At 45.6% G+C, this 17243-nt stretch overlaps 1 protein-coding gene across 1 annotated transcript in view; it reads right to left on the bottom strand.

Annotated features, from left to right (window-relative positions):
* Positions 1 to 10497, bottom strand: part of LOC147615866 (ABC transporter C family member 14-like) — a 41642-nt gene extending 31145 nt beyond the window's left edge. Inside the window, exons 1-3 of the mRNA XM_086778484.1 lie at positions 8328 to 10497; positions 7834 to 8154; positions 7654 to 7740 (exon numbers count right to left, since the gene is read on the bottom strand). Of these exons, the coding sequence (XP_086634610.1) occupies positions 7654 to 7740; positions 7834 to 8154; positions 8328 to 10379 (2460 nt within the window). The 5' untranslated portion in view covers positions 10380 to 10497. The remainder of the gene's footprint in view (positions 1 to 7653; positions 7741 to 7833; positions 8155 to 8327) is intronic.
* Between the last annotated feature and the right edge of the window lie 6746 nt (positions 10498 to 17243).

The raw sequence follows: 17243 nt of genomic DNA on the forward strand, positions 1-17243 counted from the left end.
TCCACTGCGCATTCTGACATGGTTCAGAGCCCTAGGCTCTAGATAGTTCTTGGGATTTGTGTGAGCAAGAGGGGGACTGTTGTGTTGCTGATTGGTGGACTGTTCGGGACTGTTTGGGAAGAGGAGAAGCAAGAGGACGGCGGGCTGATTTGCTGGACAGCCACATGCAGGTGTAAGTTCTTCTTTGTTCCCACCCACCCACCCTTTTTCAAAGTACATCCCCGCAATGGCAGATCTGTTAGAGATGGCCGAGAGGCATGTGAAGATCCCTACACTCCCCACGTTCCCGGTGGACCGTGAGTTGGACGGGAACAACTACGGCATATGGAAGGTTACAATGGAATCTATTCTGGAGTCTTACGACCTTGCTGATTTCATCGTTGTTGGGGTTCCACGGCCGGAAGTAGAGGAAGGGGAGTTACCGTCGATCCGAAAGGACCGGGAGGCACAGGCACAGGTGTGGGATCGTGTCAACGCTAGGGTCCGTTCGTTTATCTTCCTCAACTGCACACCGCAGGTAATCAATCATGTAAAGCATATGACGCTGGCAAGAGGTATATGGCAGCATTTGGCTTCTCTTTACAACAGGGTATCGCCCATGAAGAGGATTTCCTTGGAAGTAGAGATGCGGGTTAGTCGTTGACGATGCGGGAGCATATTAACAAGCTGCGGGCTCTTCAGCAAGAAGTTCTTCAAGCTGGGAAGGAGATATCGTCAGAGGACATGGCCATAACGCTGTTGTCGCACTTGCCCTCTCAGTACTCAGCATTTTACTCATTTTTGATTACCAGTGGCAGGCTCAGCACCATCACGTGGGAGGAGCTTGTGCCCATGGTCTTGGACCAGGAGGAAAGATTCACGAACCCTCCTCAGGGTGGAGGTTCGGAGGCCTTAACTGACCAACGGTCGAATGGCCGTAGCACGGGCAAAGGGAAGGCTTCATCGGAGAAGTCTTCTGAGAAGAAGTCCATCACTGACCGCGAGAAACTAAAGGCAAAGAGGACCTGTAATGATTGTGGCCAGAAAGGCCACTATTGGAGGCAGTGTCCCAAGCGGAAGACCGAGAAGGGTGAAGATTCCTCAGCAGCAATCCTGAAGACTCCAGCTTTTGTGCACCTGGAGGTGATGGACACCGATGTTTCATTTTCTTCAGGTAGGGAGGAGGTTGGAGGATTCTCCGCACGAATACTCGGGAGTGGATTCTAGACAGTGGTGCTTCCAGGCACATGACTCCTTCCCGTTCAGATTTATAGGATCTCTGCAGGTATTCTGGTCACATTCTTACTGGGGATACATCCACTATCCCAGTTCACAGTGACGGCAGGTTGGAGATGGTTCCCGATGGTGGCAGAGGGGGGAAGCATTCCTCCCAGGTGTTGTATGTTCCGTCACTTGATTTTCATCTGTTGTTGTCAGTGCATCAGGTTTGCAAGACTGGCGTACGGGTGGAGTTTGATGAGCATTTTGTTGCTCTCCGAGACAAAGCAACAGGCCACGTGGTTTGGGAAGGCGGAGTGGAGAACGGAGTTTACAAGCTTTCAGCACTCTCTCTCCGAGGTCCTCATGTTTGTGATGAGTGGCACTCTGGTAATGGCCACTTAAGTGTGGATACGCTGCAGGTGCAGGCTTTCCGGGACCAGATGGTGGATAGCTTGCCAATTGATGGTAGCAGTTGGCAGGAACTTTCCAGTACTGATGTTGGTGGTTCTTGTGTTCCTCAGTCAGAGGAAACTAAATAGGTAAATTATGCTCTGATGTCTCGTAGTATTCGGGACAAAGAAACTCATGTAGATGAGGATGTTCTTTCCACGGGGACCTCTCGGAAAGCCAGGCAAGTGGCAGTTGATTACTTGCAGAAGGAGGTGCATTCTCCAGGCTTTGTGGTTCCGGATTCAGAGGGGGTGGTTGACAGGTTTCAGAAGGCCTTGCGTGGTCTTCAGCAGGTTTCCAGGACTTGGCTTTGCACCGTAACAGGTGTTGATCCTTGTGAGCAATGTGATGCCTCTTTGACTCGGGAAGCAGAATGGTTCATTGATTTGGTTGGTGGACACCACATTGGACGGGAGCTTCCAGATGCGGCAGTTGAGCTCATGGTTGCAGATGACTCTTTGGGAGGCAGGATTGCGTATCTTGTGGTTTCTGCGGCATGCAAAGGATCATGGACTCTTTTACACAGGAGGGGGATTGATTGATGGAGTCTGACTCCACGATTGGAGTGACTCAGTGTGGGGAGGAGATCCGAACACGAGGGGATCTACTTCAGGCCCAAGAGCAATTTTATGGAGCAGTAAGAGGCAGTCATCTTTTGCCTTGTCATCGACAGAGGCAGAGTACCGGGCTGCTTGTGAGGTGGTGAGGTTGCAAAGGTTGCATTGCAGGATTGGGCTTCCACTGGAGGAACCCATGGTAATCCAGAGGCACTTTGTTCGTGAATAGATCGTTGCTGATGACATCTTGCTAGAGTTCTGTTTGACGGAGGACAGTACGGTGGACCTCTTCACGAAATCGCTATCTCAGGATTTGCTCAAGCGACACCCCAGCTCCCTGTGGTTGGTTTCACAGCCAGGAGCTGAGAGGGGGTGTTAGAAATCATCTCCTGTCTTTCTGTAGACACTAGGGCCTTTGTTGTGGGTGTGCCCGCCCTTGTAGGTGTTTTCTCATTTTTCCCCACTCTCCGTATTTTTCCCCCATTTTTCCCTATTTTTCTGTGGCTTGGGTGGCAGCCCTGTGGTGGAAGGAGGACCTCTGAAGCTAGCCGACTGCATTTGTACATGTTGGTGCTAGCTGATTGTGTTGCTTCAGGTCCACGACCTCCCACATGAGCGGACCGACACCCCTGCAGCTGGCCGGCTGTTTTTGGCTGGTCGTGGAGGTTTAGTGCCAGTCAGCTGCCTCTGCAACAAGCCGACTGCACTTTGGGGGCCATATAAAATGGCCCCCCAGTCCCTTGTCACATTTGTATTGTATTCGGGATCTTCTTTGTGTATATAGAGCAAAGTTACACGCCTCTCTCTCTCCCTCTCTTGTGCTGTTTTTTTTCTGCATTGTGTTTGCTCGCGTCCCACATTTGGTCATCATCTCCGCTGCGCATTCTGACATTCTGGCGTGTGTGGTCCTAGGCGACCCCCTCGCACCTCGGTGGCTTGCGGAGCTTGAATCGAGGGAGGGTGTTGGAAGGTTGGCGATTTCGAGCGTGTGATCTATGGCTAGAAGGTGCCTTGGATTATCCCATAAGTGGAAGCATGGGAAGTTGAAGAGCCATAAATAGGCTAGAGTGGCACCTTGTCATAGTCATCTCCTCCGGCCGGTGTTTTGGAAGGCAGCTCACCCGGAGATGGGAGCCCGGTGGAGGGATGCTGCAGTGCCCATTGGGGGTGTTCGTGGAGCTCAATGGTGATGCGTCACCTACGTGCATTAGTCTTCCGCTGCGCATTCTGACATATCTGGCGTAGAGGGCCTGGAGTGGTGAAAAACCACGCATACCCGAATAGGGGCTATTGTCTCCTCAAACATGTCAGTCCCTTCCGACAGTAGACACCAGAAGAAACTGTACTCCACAGGCTGTCCCAGGATCCCGGGGGCCCCACCTGGGGACTCTGGCGAGAGAGCCCTCACCAGGGAGGCAGCGATGGTCATCTCTACCAGATCGGAGAATCGGTGAATCAAGCGACGGACTGATCCCACCGACTACCTCCGCACCGGGTCAGGGGCTCCTAGGGGGCCCGACGAGAGTGCTTTGGAAGGAGGGGGGGGGGGGGGGGGGGGGGGGCGGCTCGGATGATAAAGGCAGGGCGGAGTGCACTGCGACGAGTAAAGTCGATGATGAGACTGGGGGAGGAGGAGGTGGGGGAGGCGCCAGCGAGAGAGGGCGGAGGGGCGGAGAGGCTGGGGAGCGGTGTTGCTGTGGGGGATCCATCGGAGAGGAAAGCTAAGGGAGGGGCCCGTCTTTGCACTCTCTCATATGTTTTCTGTTTATGCTTCCGCTTGTGCTATCTCCTTCATGGTATCATTCACATAGGTCCAGGCTGCTCAAAACTCTGCAAATCTGCCCACTTTGCTATGCGTTTTGCTTCCATCACTTCTCCAGCTCTGCAGATCAGTCCCATATAGTAGCTGCGTTTCAATACCTTGCTGCGTTTCTGGTTCAGCCCTCTTCTCGTTGCTGTTAGCCAGCCCTACATGCTGTGTTTTGCTCTTCAGAGGCAGGTTTTGAAGTGTTTTGGCTGCATTTTCTTCTAAAGCATCTATTGGAGGTGCGTTTCTTGCTCGTGGTACTGCCAAACAAGTGGCTCTACACTGTCTTCTTCCTCCACGAGTCCCTGCCCTTCTGTTAGGAGGTTCCCGGTGGATCTTGGACTGTTTTGCCGCTATCCCGCCTCTTTCTCTCTACGGTTTGAGAGGGTGCTGATTGTTTCTGGTGCCTCACTTCGTTGGAAAGCACTTGAGAGAAATGTTTGAGAGCTGAGGTTTGTTCTCTGTTGCTGTGGATATAGCTCCCCCCTGTACGAACAAGGATGACAAGTTGAAAGGACCCAACTACGCTCATTGGAAGCTTCAGATGCGGATTTGGTTCATCCACAAGGGTTTGTGGGACATTGTTCTTCAGGGCACTGAAAGGAAGCCCGCGCGTCCTCAAAACTCTAGGCGGTGGACTCAAGATCAGGAGGATGAATTTGTTGTGGAATTACAAGACTGGGAGAATCAGGACTAGAAGGCACATTCTGTGCTTGTGCGAACCATCACCGAGGAGGTCTCACCAGTAGTGCAAACTCTCACTAGTGCTCATCAGGTATGGACAAAATTGGAGGATCTCTTTGCACGAGATTCATCAATGAGGGCAGTTACCTTGCAGGGCCAGCTCTACGGCTTGTTATTTCCTAAAAACAATTCCATGCAGTCTTTTCTCATGAAGGCCAAGGTTATCCATAACCAGTTATTGGCTATGGATGCTGCTTTGTCCTCTTCTCAACTGGCTACTCTTATCCTCACCAAGCTTCCTCAGGACTATGATGTGAGTTCTCGATCTTTGCGGTGCCAGGTCACATCCACTCAGTTGGATTTTGATGATCTTAGCTCCCCACTTTTGGAGGAGGAGTCCGTTTTCATCTCAGAGGGTAAATTGACGGTGTCAGTCAACAATTCTGACCAGGCACTTTCCTCAGTTCAAAAGAAAGGTCGGAGCTGCTGCTTCTCTTGCGGGAAAAGAGGACATCTATCCAAGGATTGTTTGTCCAAGAAGAAGGACAAGACCAAGGGCAAGGCTTCATCTCTCAGAAAAGGCAAAGACACAACACAAGATAGTGATACAGATTCTAGTACCACTTCTAGGGCTCCCAGGGCGCTTTCGACTCGGGAGACCCCAGACGGTGTACTTCTCTAGTACACATGCAGTTTCCCCCCATGTGCTTCCAACCAGAAGAGGCTTGTGGGCGAGAGAGGGGGCTGATTACAGCTCCACTTACTAGTGCATGGGGACCGTGATTCGGAGTTCCAAGCATTAGACATCTGGCAGGACATGGTTATCTTTGGTACAGCATAGATTATGAATTGGATCTGTTCCAAGTTCATTGTTCGAGGCTTTTGGGACGTGATGTGTTCCGTCCACTGTTGGGGATTATGGGCGCAGTATGTCCAGCAGCTCATCATCTATTCTTAGAGTTCACTGCACACTTGTGTGGGAATTCATGGCCAAGCAAAGTTCCTTCTTGTTCGTGATGGCATCTTGTTTCGAGGAAACAGGTTGGTGGGTGCTCTCTCCGAGGTGATTCCAGTATTCGCAGTGCTAGAGGGTCCATGGTTGCATCTTCATCGACTAATCTTCTTCCGACTCTTGCACACTATGAGCTGCAGAGGGGGTGTTAGAATTGTGCATCTCAGTGTTCTAGGGCTTTACCATTTATCTGGCATTTCATTGTATTTCTCCTATTTATTTGTCCTGTGAGCAGTCGGCCAGCTCATTGTACTGTTCCCCATTATTCACTCCTTCATCCACTTCCCTTGCACATAGTTCAACACTTAGTTGCAAACAGAAATCTATAACCAGTTGGCCTTTGATGTTCTCAAGTCATACTGTCATGACCAACAGTCCAAATGGGAACATTTTCTTCCATTTGTCCAAGCCATCTTAAACGATACTCATTCATCCAGCACTCCGTATGAGGCAGCCTTTAAGGTGTACAGATCTATATCTCTCTCGTCTCTTAAATTGTGAAGTGATAAAGTGGATTGCTAAAGACTCACAAAACTCAAGATAAAGAAGGTGGTGTGAGACTTTGTGTGACAGGATCCTTCATCTACACATACTTCTGCTGCATGTTACAATGACTAAAAGAGGCATAAAACATAAATGCACAATGCCTTACACATCTCAACAAAATGGTGTGACTAAGAGAAAGAATAGATCCCTCATGGAGATGGCACGTTGCATGGTTAAAGCCCAGGATTTGCCTCATGTTTTTTGGTTGGAGGCACTTATGTGTGCCACTTACGTGCTAAACATATGTCTCACCAAGACCTTGCAAACAATCACCCCTTGTGAAGCTTGGAATGGCAGGAAGCCCTTTGTGGCTCAATTACATGTTTTGGTTGTCTTGCTTATTCTCTTGTGCCTGAGCAACAACCCCATAAGCTATAGATGATAAGGCAGTAAAATGCATTTTTGTGGGATACAACTCATAAAGCAAAGGATATAGACTCCTACCATCCGGCCACAACGCGGATTTTGCTCTATCAAGAACCCTAAAGATCCATTTTTTGAGCATTTCTAACGCCCAATATAACATAACTTGAATGCAGTTATTTGTTGGTGTTGGTCACCATCTTCTTCTTAACGCTACTATTCACTGATTTTGGTGCTTGCGTGGTGCCCGTGGTGCCTATTTGGTGTCCATGGGTGCCACTCGTTGAATCTCATATTTCATTGGTTGCGAGCTTATTCGTGCTCAAGAGTGACCTCTAAAACTAGTACGACTGAGAACCAACACTTCCAGTTCACCGTTGGTTGAGAGAACAAGGTGCTATTATTGGACACACCAGGGTTGTGCATGGTCACAAAACACTAGTGACACGTTTTCTCATCCACACAAAGGTGAGGCTTACCTATGACCAGTCCTTGACGACAAAGATTCTATTCTAAAATTCTATTCTGACATCCTTGTTTGGTAACTTGCTTTCATACAATTTGTGCATAGAAAACCTCGCATGAATGCCCATGGAACTTTGTAGAAAGTACTCCACTAATATACATCAATATTGAGGGGGGGAATCAGCCCTTTCCAACCTCAGTGGTGGTCTACATTGTGCAATTTCATTTTTAACATTGTTCTTACCTTGTGTTGCTCAATTAAAGTGAAGTGTTTAAGTGTTTAACCATTTACGAAGCATGTCAAAGAGTGTTTACACCCGCCCACGTGAATTACATTGGTATCAAAGCATGGTTGTTTCCCTCTTTTCAGTGGAGAAACGATCTGGTGGGCTTAGACATCCCGTAAATAGTGCACTTTACACTATGGACAGCCAAGCAAGGTGTGATGGAATGCCCAATTCCAAAAGGTTTTTATAGGAGGAGCTTTTCTTTTCTTTTCTTTCTTTTTTTTTTTGGGGGGGGGGGAGGAGGAAAATTGCCATAGGAATGTAGAGCATGACAGTGCATACCAGAATAAGGTCAGCTTTGTGTAGGAACTCCACTTGATGTGTCACAAGAACCCTTGTCTTCCTTTTCAAGGCTCCAAGTAAGCAATCCTGTGAAACCACAAGCATGTACACCATTAAATATAATCAATAGCCTAACAGATGCATCATTAGTGGGCGATCAAAAGCACTTGATTGGGAGACCTTGAATATGGCAGAGCCTGTATGAGCATCAACAGCACTAAAGACATCATCTAAGAAGTAAACATCCGAGTCTTGATACACGGCCCTTGCTAGCTGAACCCTTTGTTTTTGTCCACCACTGAGATTGATACCTCTTTCTCCTATCTCTGTTTGATCTCCAAACTCAAAGAGCGCCATGTCTTGCTCCAAGGCACATGCCTTTAGGGTCCTTTGGTACTTGGAACGGTCCATGGGCATTCCGAATAGTATGTTTTCTTCTATAGTGCCACTCTGAATCCATGCTGTTTGAGGAACATACGCGGTTCTACCATAAACTTGAACCTGCCACAGTCAGACAATATGGTTGAAAAAGATATACAGATGCTATCGCTCAATGCAATACACGAAATCCTTCATATATAAGGCTCCACTATTGCAATATAGGTGTTTGATGAGCTCAATGTGAACCCTCATTATGCAGTGAAGAAACACCCAAGGCGAAGAAAGAAACCTACTGTGCCAGACAATTTGGGCATTTCACCAAGTAAAGCTGCTAGCAGTGAAGATTTGCCACCCCCAACTGTTCCGACTACGGCAACCAAATGACCTTGGGGTATCATAAGATTGATGTCGTGGAGAATAGGCCGTGGCACCTCTTCATCCCATGTGAATTGGCAACCTTCAACAATGATCGAGTACCCAGGCTCACTAGGAGAATCTCTGTTAACATAGCCTTCTAGTTCGTTGCTCAGCATGTATTTGTCAAGGCGTTCAAGAGATACAAAGGCCTGGGAGACAGAGATAATCGCCTGAGGAAAAGTTCTTATGGGCTCTGAGAGAATGTTGAATGTCGATATCACTGTGAAAACCTTGGCTGCCGTAAGCTCCGTGTTAACTAGCAAGCAGGTTCCAAAAGTGACGATGGAGACCACAGAGGTCGAGACTGTGAGCACAGTGATGTTGGATGCAAGAGCATACTGAAACTTTTCCAGACACTTGTACTCGGCCTTCCGACAATCCTCTACTTTTTTGCGAAAATACTCTTCCCACGCTTGCAACTTGATGTTTTTCATGTAGTTGAGAACCTCTGTGGTAGCTCTCATTCTCACATCCTTCTTGGTCATGACTTGCAATGAGTAGAGACGCAAGAGCCTGCTGTTGTTGGTGACCATGGCCCCAAACACAAGCATTGTTGCGAATCCAGCCAACATCGATATGCCAATCTCACGGTAGAGTATGAAGAGAGCCAAAATTATTTGGAGAGGTAGCATCCATGTGTTGTGTAGCTGGACAATAGAGTCGTTGATCTGCTGCACATCCACTGTCATATAGTTCACGATTTGGCCGGCACCATGGGATTGACGGGATGAACTAGATAGCCTAAGACCTTTCCTGTAGATGCTGGTGATGAGGCATGACCTGATCATCATGCCCAGCTTCTGAGATAAGAATTGGTACTGATGGGTAGAAAGAACTTCAACAAACTTGGCCGCTAAAAGGATGAAAACAAGCACGTAGCCTTCACTGTAGTATCTCGGATCACTCTCCAGAAAGTCTACGAAACTCTGGATGAGCAATGGCCCAACATACATGGATATGGCCTTAACAAAGGCAATGGCTGCAGTGAAAGCCAACTGCCCTCCAAAGGCTCTGAAGAGTGTTGCCCTCACAGGGTGATTTGTTTTGCTCTTTGGCCAATTTGACTGGAAAAGTGTGTACAGTTTCTCGGCTTTGTCGTCCGGAGAGAGCTCGGGGACATCCTCGATCTGGAGGGTGGTTCTGGCCCCTTTGGAAAGCAAGGGGTTTAGCCATAGCCAGAAGGTTTTGCTCAGAGAGCCAGCTGTGTAGTAGCCTGTGATCGTAGCATGCTTCGTTTGATGTGATCCTCCATTGAGCAAGGGCTCTGAGAGACCATTCTCCGTATGCTGTCTGAAGCTGAGGCCAGTTGGGCCCGTGGCAGAAACGACCAGGAGGAAAAGAGAAACTGGGAAAATTACTATGTTCACAACATCATCAACTCTGAGAGAGATGGTGTAAGAGAAGCCAAAACCTGCAATTCTGATGATTGCTGAAGTGAACTGTAAGATGGAGAGGACAGAGGTGATGAACCACCATGCCCGAACAACATGTGGGTGCTTTGCCGATCTCTTGGGCAGCTCGTGTCCGACCACCAGAGTGAATGTGGTCCAGGCAAGGGCCTGGACGGCCGAGAAGACTGCCTCTGCAATGGAGATTTGGGTCCATCCAGACAATGCGCAAGCATACCATATGTGCCAACCAAGTGACACAAAAGTGAGCAAGGTAATGAGGCTTAGTAGGGCAAGGCTGGTGATGAAAAGAGGCCCGGCTCTGGCGGGTTTTGTCCTGTTCTGCTGCTGCTGGGTTTTCTTTCTGTTGGAGATTACAGAGATGGTGAACATGGAGAAGAAGAAGACATGGAAGGCAGATTGCAGGATATGATGGGAGCAAGGTGAGAAGAGGACATAAATGATCCATTCGAGCACAGGAACCTGTTGGGCAGAGAGAGGGCCAGGTCCAGAGCAAGACAAAGAGAGAAGCCACGCCATAGCCAGGGCTTAGCTTAGCTCATATTAAGCTTAGCTCATAGTAAGCTTAGCTGAAGCTCAGAAGGTGCGAGGAGAAGGAGCAGGAAAGAGGAGGGGTGTTCAAAAATTCTGGGCATATGGAGGGTGACGGAGGGGGTGGACGGAGGGTGGAGAGGCGTTGGCCGGCCGGAAGATGTGAAACGGTGGGCGACCGGGCGACGGGCGACTGCCGGTAAAATTCTCCTTATGATGTACACTGGGCGAAGGGATGCAGGTGACTGTGCACGGCCGGCAGCAGGTGGCGGAGAGACGACGAAATCCTCGTGAGAATCCGAAAGCTTGAAGTCGAAATCCTCCGAAAGCTTGAAGTCGAGAAGGTCAAAACCCTTGGCACGTGGCCCCACGGGGCCCACACTTGCTGGCGCTTACCTAACGTGCGTTGTTCCCCTCATTACTTTACCGTCGGCTTCCACATGGCGGGCCCGCCCAACCTGCCTCAACCCTAAAGCGCGCATAAAAAACCCATCTTAGCACCCTCGTGCATGTGATGGTGATACCAAATAATACCATGACCTAATCACCCTGGCGCATGTGATTGTGATGCATCATACCATCACCCTTCACGTTGGCCCAAGAAGGTCTTCTTTTTCTTTTTTTTTTGGATCAGTCAAGGTTAGATTTTCTCAGCAAAGTGGCAAGGATCCTCCTTTCCCAAAACTCATGGACTTCGAGACTAGTCTCCCCCGTCCACCCCATTTCCTGGCAAAAAATAAAATTTAAAAAAAAAATTGGGTCTCGCTGAATCGGATGTGTAAAGCCCCTTAGGCTCACTTCACAAATGTTCTCAATGCCCCTCGGCATGTTTGGAACTTTATCTAAGGCTCAATTCATTAAAAAAGCCGTTCTTGCACACTTGGAACCAGTCTTAGGCTCGGTTCACAAACATCCAAGCGGTGCTTGGATCAAGTGTGCTACAGTGATACGTCCAGCCCGATGCATTCACAAACATATCATTTATTTTTCTTGTTCACTACGATGTCAACTAAAATGGGAAACTGTGGACCTCGGGAAGTGTGGCGAATAGAAACACCAGATTGGGTCCCAACTACCCCCCCAAGCGTGTGCCAAAAGCATCCCCGCTTGAGTATTTATAGATTTTATTACTTCTAAAATAGCTTACATGGCTATTTTAGCCCTTGCTGGCTCTATAAGCTTTTCTTTCACAAAAATTGAATAATAAAATATCTGAAAAATCCTTGCTTGCTCCACCAGCTTTCTTTTACAAAAATAAAATATCTAAAAAATCTCACTCCCGTGATAGTCCTCCCGATTAAAAAAACAACCATCCTCGGTTGTAAATATCACACGGGTGATTAAACACATTAATCGTTCCTACATTGGATTCACTCACAATGTCTTTACACGCGTCGTACGTGTCTTAGAGTTGATCGGATTCACTCACAATCAAACTCACACACATTCTTTACGCGCGTCACATGTGTCTTAGAGTTAATCGGATTCACTCACAATCAAACTCCCACATTGGATTCACTCACAATGTCTTCATACGCGTCGTACATATTCACAAAGTTGATCAAACACGTCTCACACGTGTTACAACTGGTTGGATTCATTCACAACCAACTTGGGTCACCCTCTAAAGAATTAATCAAATTCGCTCTTAATTCTTATAGCACACTTGGGTCACCCTCTCAAGAATTAATCAACTTGTAACACGTCTCACACGTGTTACAACTGGTTGGATTCATTCACAACCAACTTGGGTCACCCTCTCAAGAATTAATCAACTTGTAACACGTCTCACACGTGTTACAACTGGTTGGATTCATTTGCAACCAACTTGGGTCACCCTCTAAAGAATTAATCAAATTCGCTCTTAATTCTTATAGCACTCTTGGGTCACCCTCTCAAGAATTAACCAAAAAAGTTGATCGGATTTACTCACAATCAAACTCACACATTCCTTACACGCCTCACACTTGTCTTCACAGCTGGTTAGATCATCCTCTTAACAAACTTGGATCACCCTCTCAACACTTAATTGTGATAAGTTATCCATCACAAATAAATATCACTAAGTATTTGTCACACACATGTAAAAGAGACATTGTATCAAGGACTTCTATACGTAGTAAATTCTAGTGTCCCATACCACCAAAAATTATCCCACATAAATCTAGAGATAAGTATGCATCTGAATACTTCACATAGGATTAATCTCGTGTCCCATACCACAAGACTAATACATAGTGAAAATTTCATAAAGTACAGTTCAAGATAAAAGGACTAGTTCCTCCAAGAAGTTCTACTTTTGATGCATAAGAACTCTCCTTGAAATTTACAAAAAGTCTTAAATAAAATTTATTGTAAAGATAATCAAATGAAATGAATATATTACTTCACAAACTTTAAATTCAAACAAGACTAATAGGTTTTAAAATGGTTTAAATAAACAAGTCTAAATCTTTATAATTACCTTAATGTCAAACGAGATGATAATGAAAAGATTAATTTGCACTTGAAGTTAAAATAGACTTGAATATGAAACTTGCCAATGCAAAAGTAAGAAGGTCTTACCTTCATGTATTGTTGGCTACAAAATGAAAAAGTTAAGAGAAATAGCGAATTTAAAACAGTTCGTTAATAACTGAAAATGCAATTATTTAGTAAAAATAAGGATTTATCGTGCGTAAGTCGAGCTGATAATTGTCGAAAATTTAAAACAGTTCGTTAATAACTGAAAATGCAATTATTCAGTAAAAATAAGGATTTATCGTGCGTAAGTCGAGCTGATAATTGTCGAAAACTCAACACGGCACCATGGTAGAGATCATTTTGGTAGGCATCATGCTTACACCAAACATAACAACATACCTACCCTCATGCACAAACTTAAGTCTATAAACTAGTTAAGTCGAGTTGAATACCTACCCTCATGCACAAACTTAAGTCTATAAACTAGTTAAGTGAAACAACCATACGGCTTAGAAAACTAGTTAAGTGAAATAACCATACGGCTTAGAAAACTAGTTAAGTGAAATAACCATACGGCCTAGAATATCGTTGGCCCAAGTAAGGTGCATAACCCAAAAATTTACTCAATCCCAAATCCTTATAGAGTTGAGGACACATCAAATTTGGTTTGGTCATAACTGTAGAATAGTATTCGTTTTTGGTCTCTTCTTCTTCTTCTTTTTTGTTTAATATAAATAAAATTCTTTCTTTCTTTCTCTTCTTGTTTTTCTTCTTCTCCTTCTTCTTTCTCTTCTTTTTCTTCTCCTCCTTCTTTCTCCTCTTCTTCTTCTTCTTCTTCTTCTTCTTCTTCTCTTTGTTCTCTCTCCTCCTCTTATTCTTCTTCTTCTCTTTCTTCTCTCTCCTCCTCTTCTTCTTCTTCTTCTTCTTCTTTTTCTCTTTATTCTCTCTCCTCCTCTTCTTCTTCTTTTTTTTCTTCTCTCTCCTCTTCTTCTTCTTCTTCTTCTCTTTATTCTCTCTCCTCCTCTTCTTCTTCTTCTTCTCTTTCTTCTTTCTCCTCCTCCTCCTCTTCTTCTTCTTTCTCCTCTTTCTTCTTCTTCTCTTTCTTCTTTCTCCTCCTCCTCCTCTTCTTCTTCTTCTTCTCTTTCTTCTTTCTCCTCCTCCTCCTCTTCTTCTTATTCTTTCCTTCTTCGTCTTCTCCTCCCTCTTTCTCCTCCTCTTCTTCTTCTTCTTCTTGATACCACTGAAACGGGAAACCACATACCCTAGGAAGTGTGTTGAACAAAAAATACAAACGCGAGGGAGAAACACTAGATTGGGTCCCAACAACTGCCCCCCCAAGCGTGTGCCAAAAGCATCCCCGCTTGAGTATTTATAAATTTTATTACTTCAAAAATAGGTTACACGGCTATTTTAGCCCTTGCTTACTCTACAAGCTTTTATTTTACAAAAATTGGATAGTAAAATATCTCTAAAATCCTTGCTTGCTCCACAAGCTTTCTTTTACAAAACTAAAATATCTAAAAAATCTCACTTCTGTGATATCAACGATCATTCATAGTTTTCATGGTTAAGCAGCACAATATGAAAGAGGATGAGATGAGTTCAACTCCTGCATAACCATATGTTTGTTGGAAATATATACTCTAAGTGGCTTGAGTATGCCAAACACAATGAATGACCACGTTACTTACCCCTGCCGAGTGCACACTAGAGCAAGCCCCTTTCATAAATTCCCTTTTTTAAGGATGAAAATCAAGTTCCTTTCTTTGAAGCTTATTCAAACATCGGCAAGAATACATGATCATTATCACCAACCCTAATTATGCACACCATGTGTTCACGCAACCAAAGAAAGATTGGAAACATTGGGGGGGTGAATCAATGCTTTTGTAAGAGGTGATTTTGTTGTTTTGGCATTCCGAATTTTGCAGCTCTCTCTCCTAATATTACAACTTTTTTAAAAAAATGTGCTCTACCTTGATTCCTCAATTTTGTAAATTTTTTTAGAGTGGTGGTTTGGGCAACCAAGGGCTACTTGGAGCACCACATTAGCCAAACTAGGGACACCGTGTTAAGGCAAGTGTACAATTATTTGGAGTGGTGATTATTTGATTTTGTGCTCTACCTCAATTTTGCACGATTGTTTAGAGTGGTGGTTTGGGCAACAAAGGGCTACTTGGAGCACCACATTAGCCAAACTAGGGGCTCCGTGATAAGGCAAGTGTAAACAAGCTCACTTTTTGGAGCCACAACCAAAAATGGGTGGTGGTTCTGTGCATGTAGGTGGTTTGTTGGCACCATTTGAATCAACCAAAAATGGGTGGCAATTATATAGTGTTGTGTGTTGGATACTAAGGTTCTATAGTGTAGTGTGTTGGATACTAAGGTATCTCATAATAATAAATGCATTTGTACTTTTCATAATAATTTTTGGCTTGCAGAAGGCTATGGAGTTTGTTCAATGTTTCCTCAGGTTTGAATTTGCATGTGAATGTAATGATGATTTGGAATGTTGTTTAATGATGCCTAAAAAGGGTTGAAGAGACAGTATCTTGTTGTCGCCGGCCATGGGCGGAAAAACGCAGATATGAAGAGGTAGAGGAGGGAGCATCCAACGCTGAAAATCACCGGCGCTCTGATACATTAATAGAATGTGCAGCGGAAGAAGGGAAAGTGGAAACACAGGAGAGAGAGAGAGAGAGAGAGAGAGAGAGAGAGAGAGAGAGAGAGAGAGAGAGAGAGAGAGAGAGAGAGAGAGAGATGGAGAGGAAACACAGGTGAGAGCCTGCTCTCAATATAATCACCAAAAGGAATACATGTCCCGAGCAAGAGGGGAGAACCTCGTAAGTGAGGGACTGCAGCCAGACAAGCTAGGCAAGCAATGCTAAGCGACTCAAATACGAGGGAGGCATGCCGGTTATATATACTACTACATGTAGGCAGCCGACTGGAGCTAAAGACCTCCACGACTAACATACTCTTTTCTATAGGTATAATTTACTAAACCAAAGTGAAAAATGTATGCTTATAGATCATAATATTTGCATTTCCAACAATAACATGTAAATCAAACCTCATTTTTATTGCCCTTTGCATGCTAATGATATGGATGGTTTCTTGCCTATAGGCTAGCTTGAAAAAAAAAAGGGGGAAAAAACTTAAACCTAAGTGACAACCTTTATCTACACCCTCACATACCCACAACCCCTGCTAGGAGCTAAGGCATGGCCTAATAGAATGTGTGAAAGATAAATATGATCATGAAACCAACAACGGATGTTGAGGCTACATGATGCAATGACCTCCAATATTAAGATTCTACATTTTCATAGTTCATTCCTTGTCCCTATTAAGTATTTCTAGTAGTGGCCATCTTTCAGTGATAATATAAGGCACTTGTAATCATGTGTGATCACATGTGAGATGGTGGTGAGTTAGCCGCTTGGGATTAGATGGCATGTTAGAATATGACCATGGAGTCAATGCATATTGTTGAAAGACAATTGGTTACAATGATCTTCTCTCTTTGTAGTGCCCACATTGGACTATTGCAGCCCCATAACATCCTAGGATGCCACATTGGATCACCGCCACAATGAATCACCCCATACCATCTCACTGGACCATCTCGGAGCATTTAGTGGACTACCTAGGAAATAGAAGTGCACCACCAACAACAGATACACGAGAGGTGCATGCACCATCATTAAATACATCACACAATCAGTCTGATGGCATCTACCATAGATGGGAGATTCCACATAAGGCATGTCGCTTTGATGGCATCTATTAGAAATAGGAGTGTTAACCTATGTGACGGACATTGAGACGTACTATGTTTTACGTCATTAATTTAAATATTCTGAGTCATGGGCCGGGCTTGTCGGCACCATATGTTAAGGATAAAGGGATTAGGTGATCGCCGATGAGAGGCGCACCTTAAATATCAGCAGGGTAAGGGTTAGGATCGACCGGCCATGTATGGGCGCCCATGTGTGAACGGCCAAGTCACCTATAAGAGTCAAATGTAACCCTAAAACCCTCATTCTCATGTGTTGTGAATACAAGAGTGCTCTTGCCTTATCTCCTTGTTTCCTTCTCCTGCGTGTGTGTGTGTGAGAGAGAGAGAGAGAGAGAGTGAGAGAGCGATCGAGCACTGTGTAGCGGCGACGGCGGCTCCTTCTTCACTGCTGCGACGCGGGAATCCTTCACGGCGGCGGTTAGAGCGGTGAGTGACACACCCTTGCATTTTGTTTGAGCTTGCTTTCCTGGTTGTATGCTTGCAGCCATTCGTGGCTCGCATACGGTGTTCGGCAAGTCCCCAGCTATGACCTGTGCGGCAAAAGCGCACATTTTTGGCGCCGCTGCCGGGGAGATGCCCTGCACCAA

The sequence above is a fragment of the Cibotium barometz genome, chromosome 39 (assembly GCF_041138505.1).
Source record: "Cibotium barometz isolate CiBa-2024 chromosome 39, ASM4113850v1, whole genome shotgun sequence".
Classification (NCBI taxonomy): domain Eukaryota; kingdom Viridiplantae; phylum Streptophyta; class Polypodiopsida; order Cyatheales; family Cibotiaceae; genus Cibotium; species Cibotium barometz.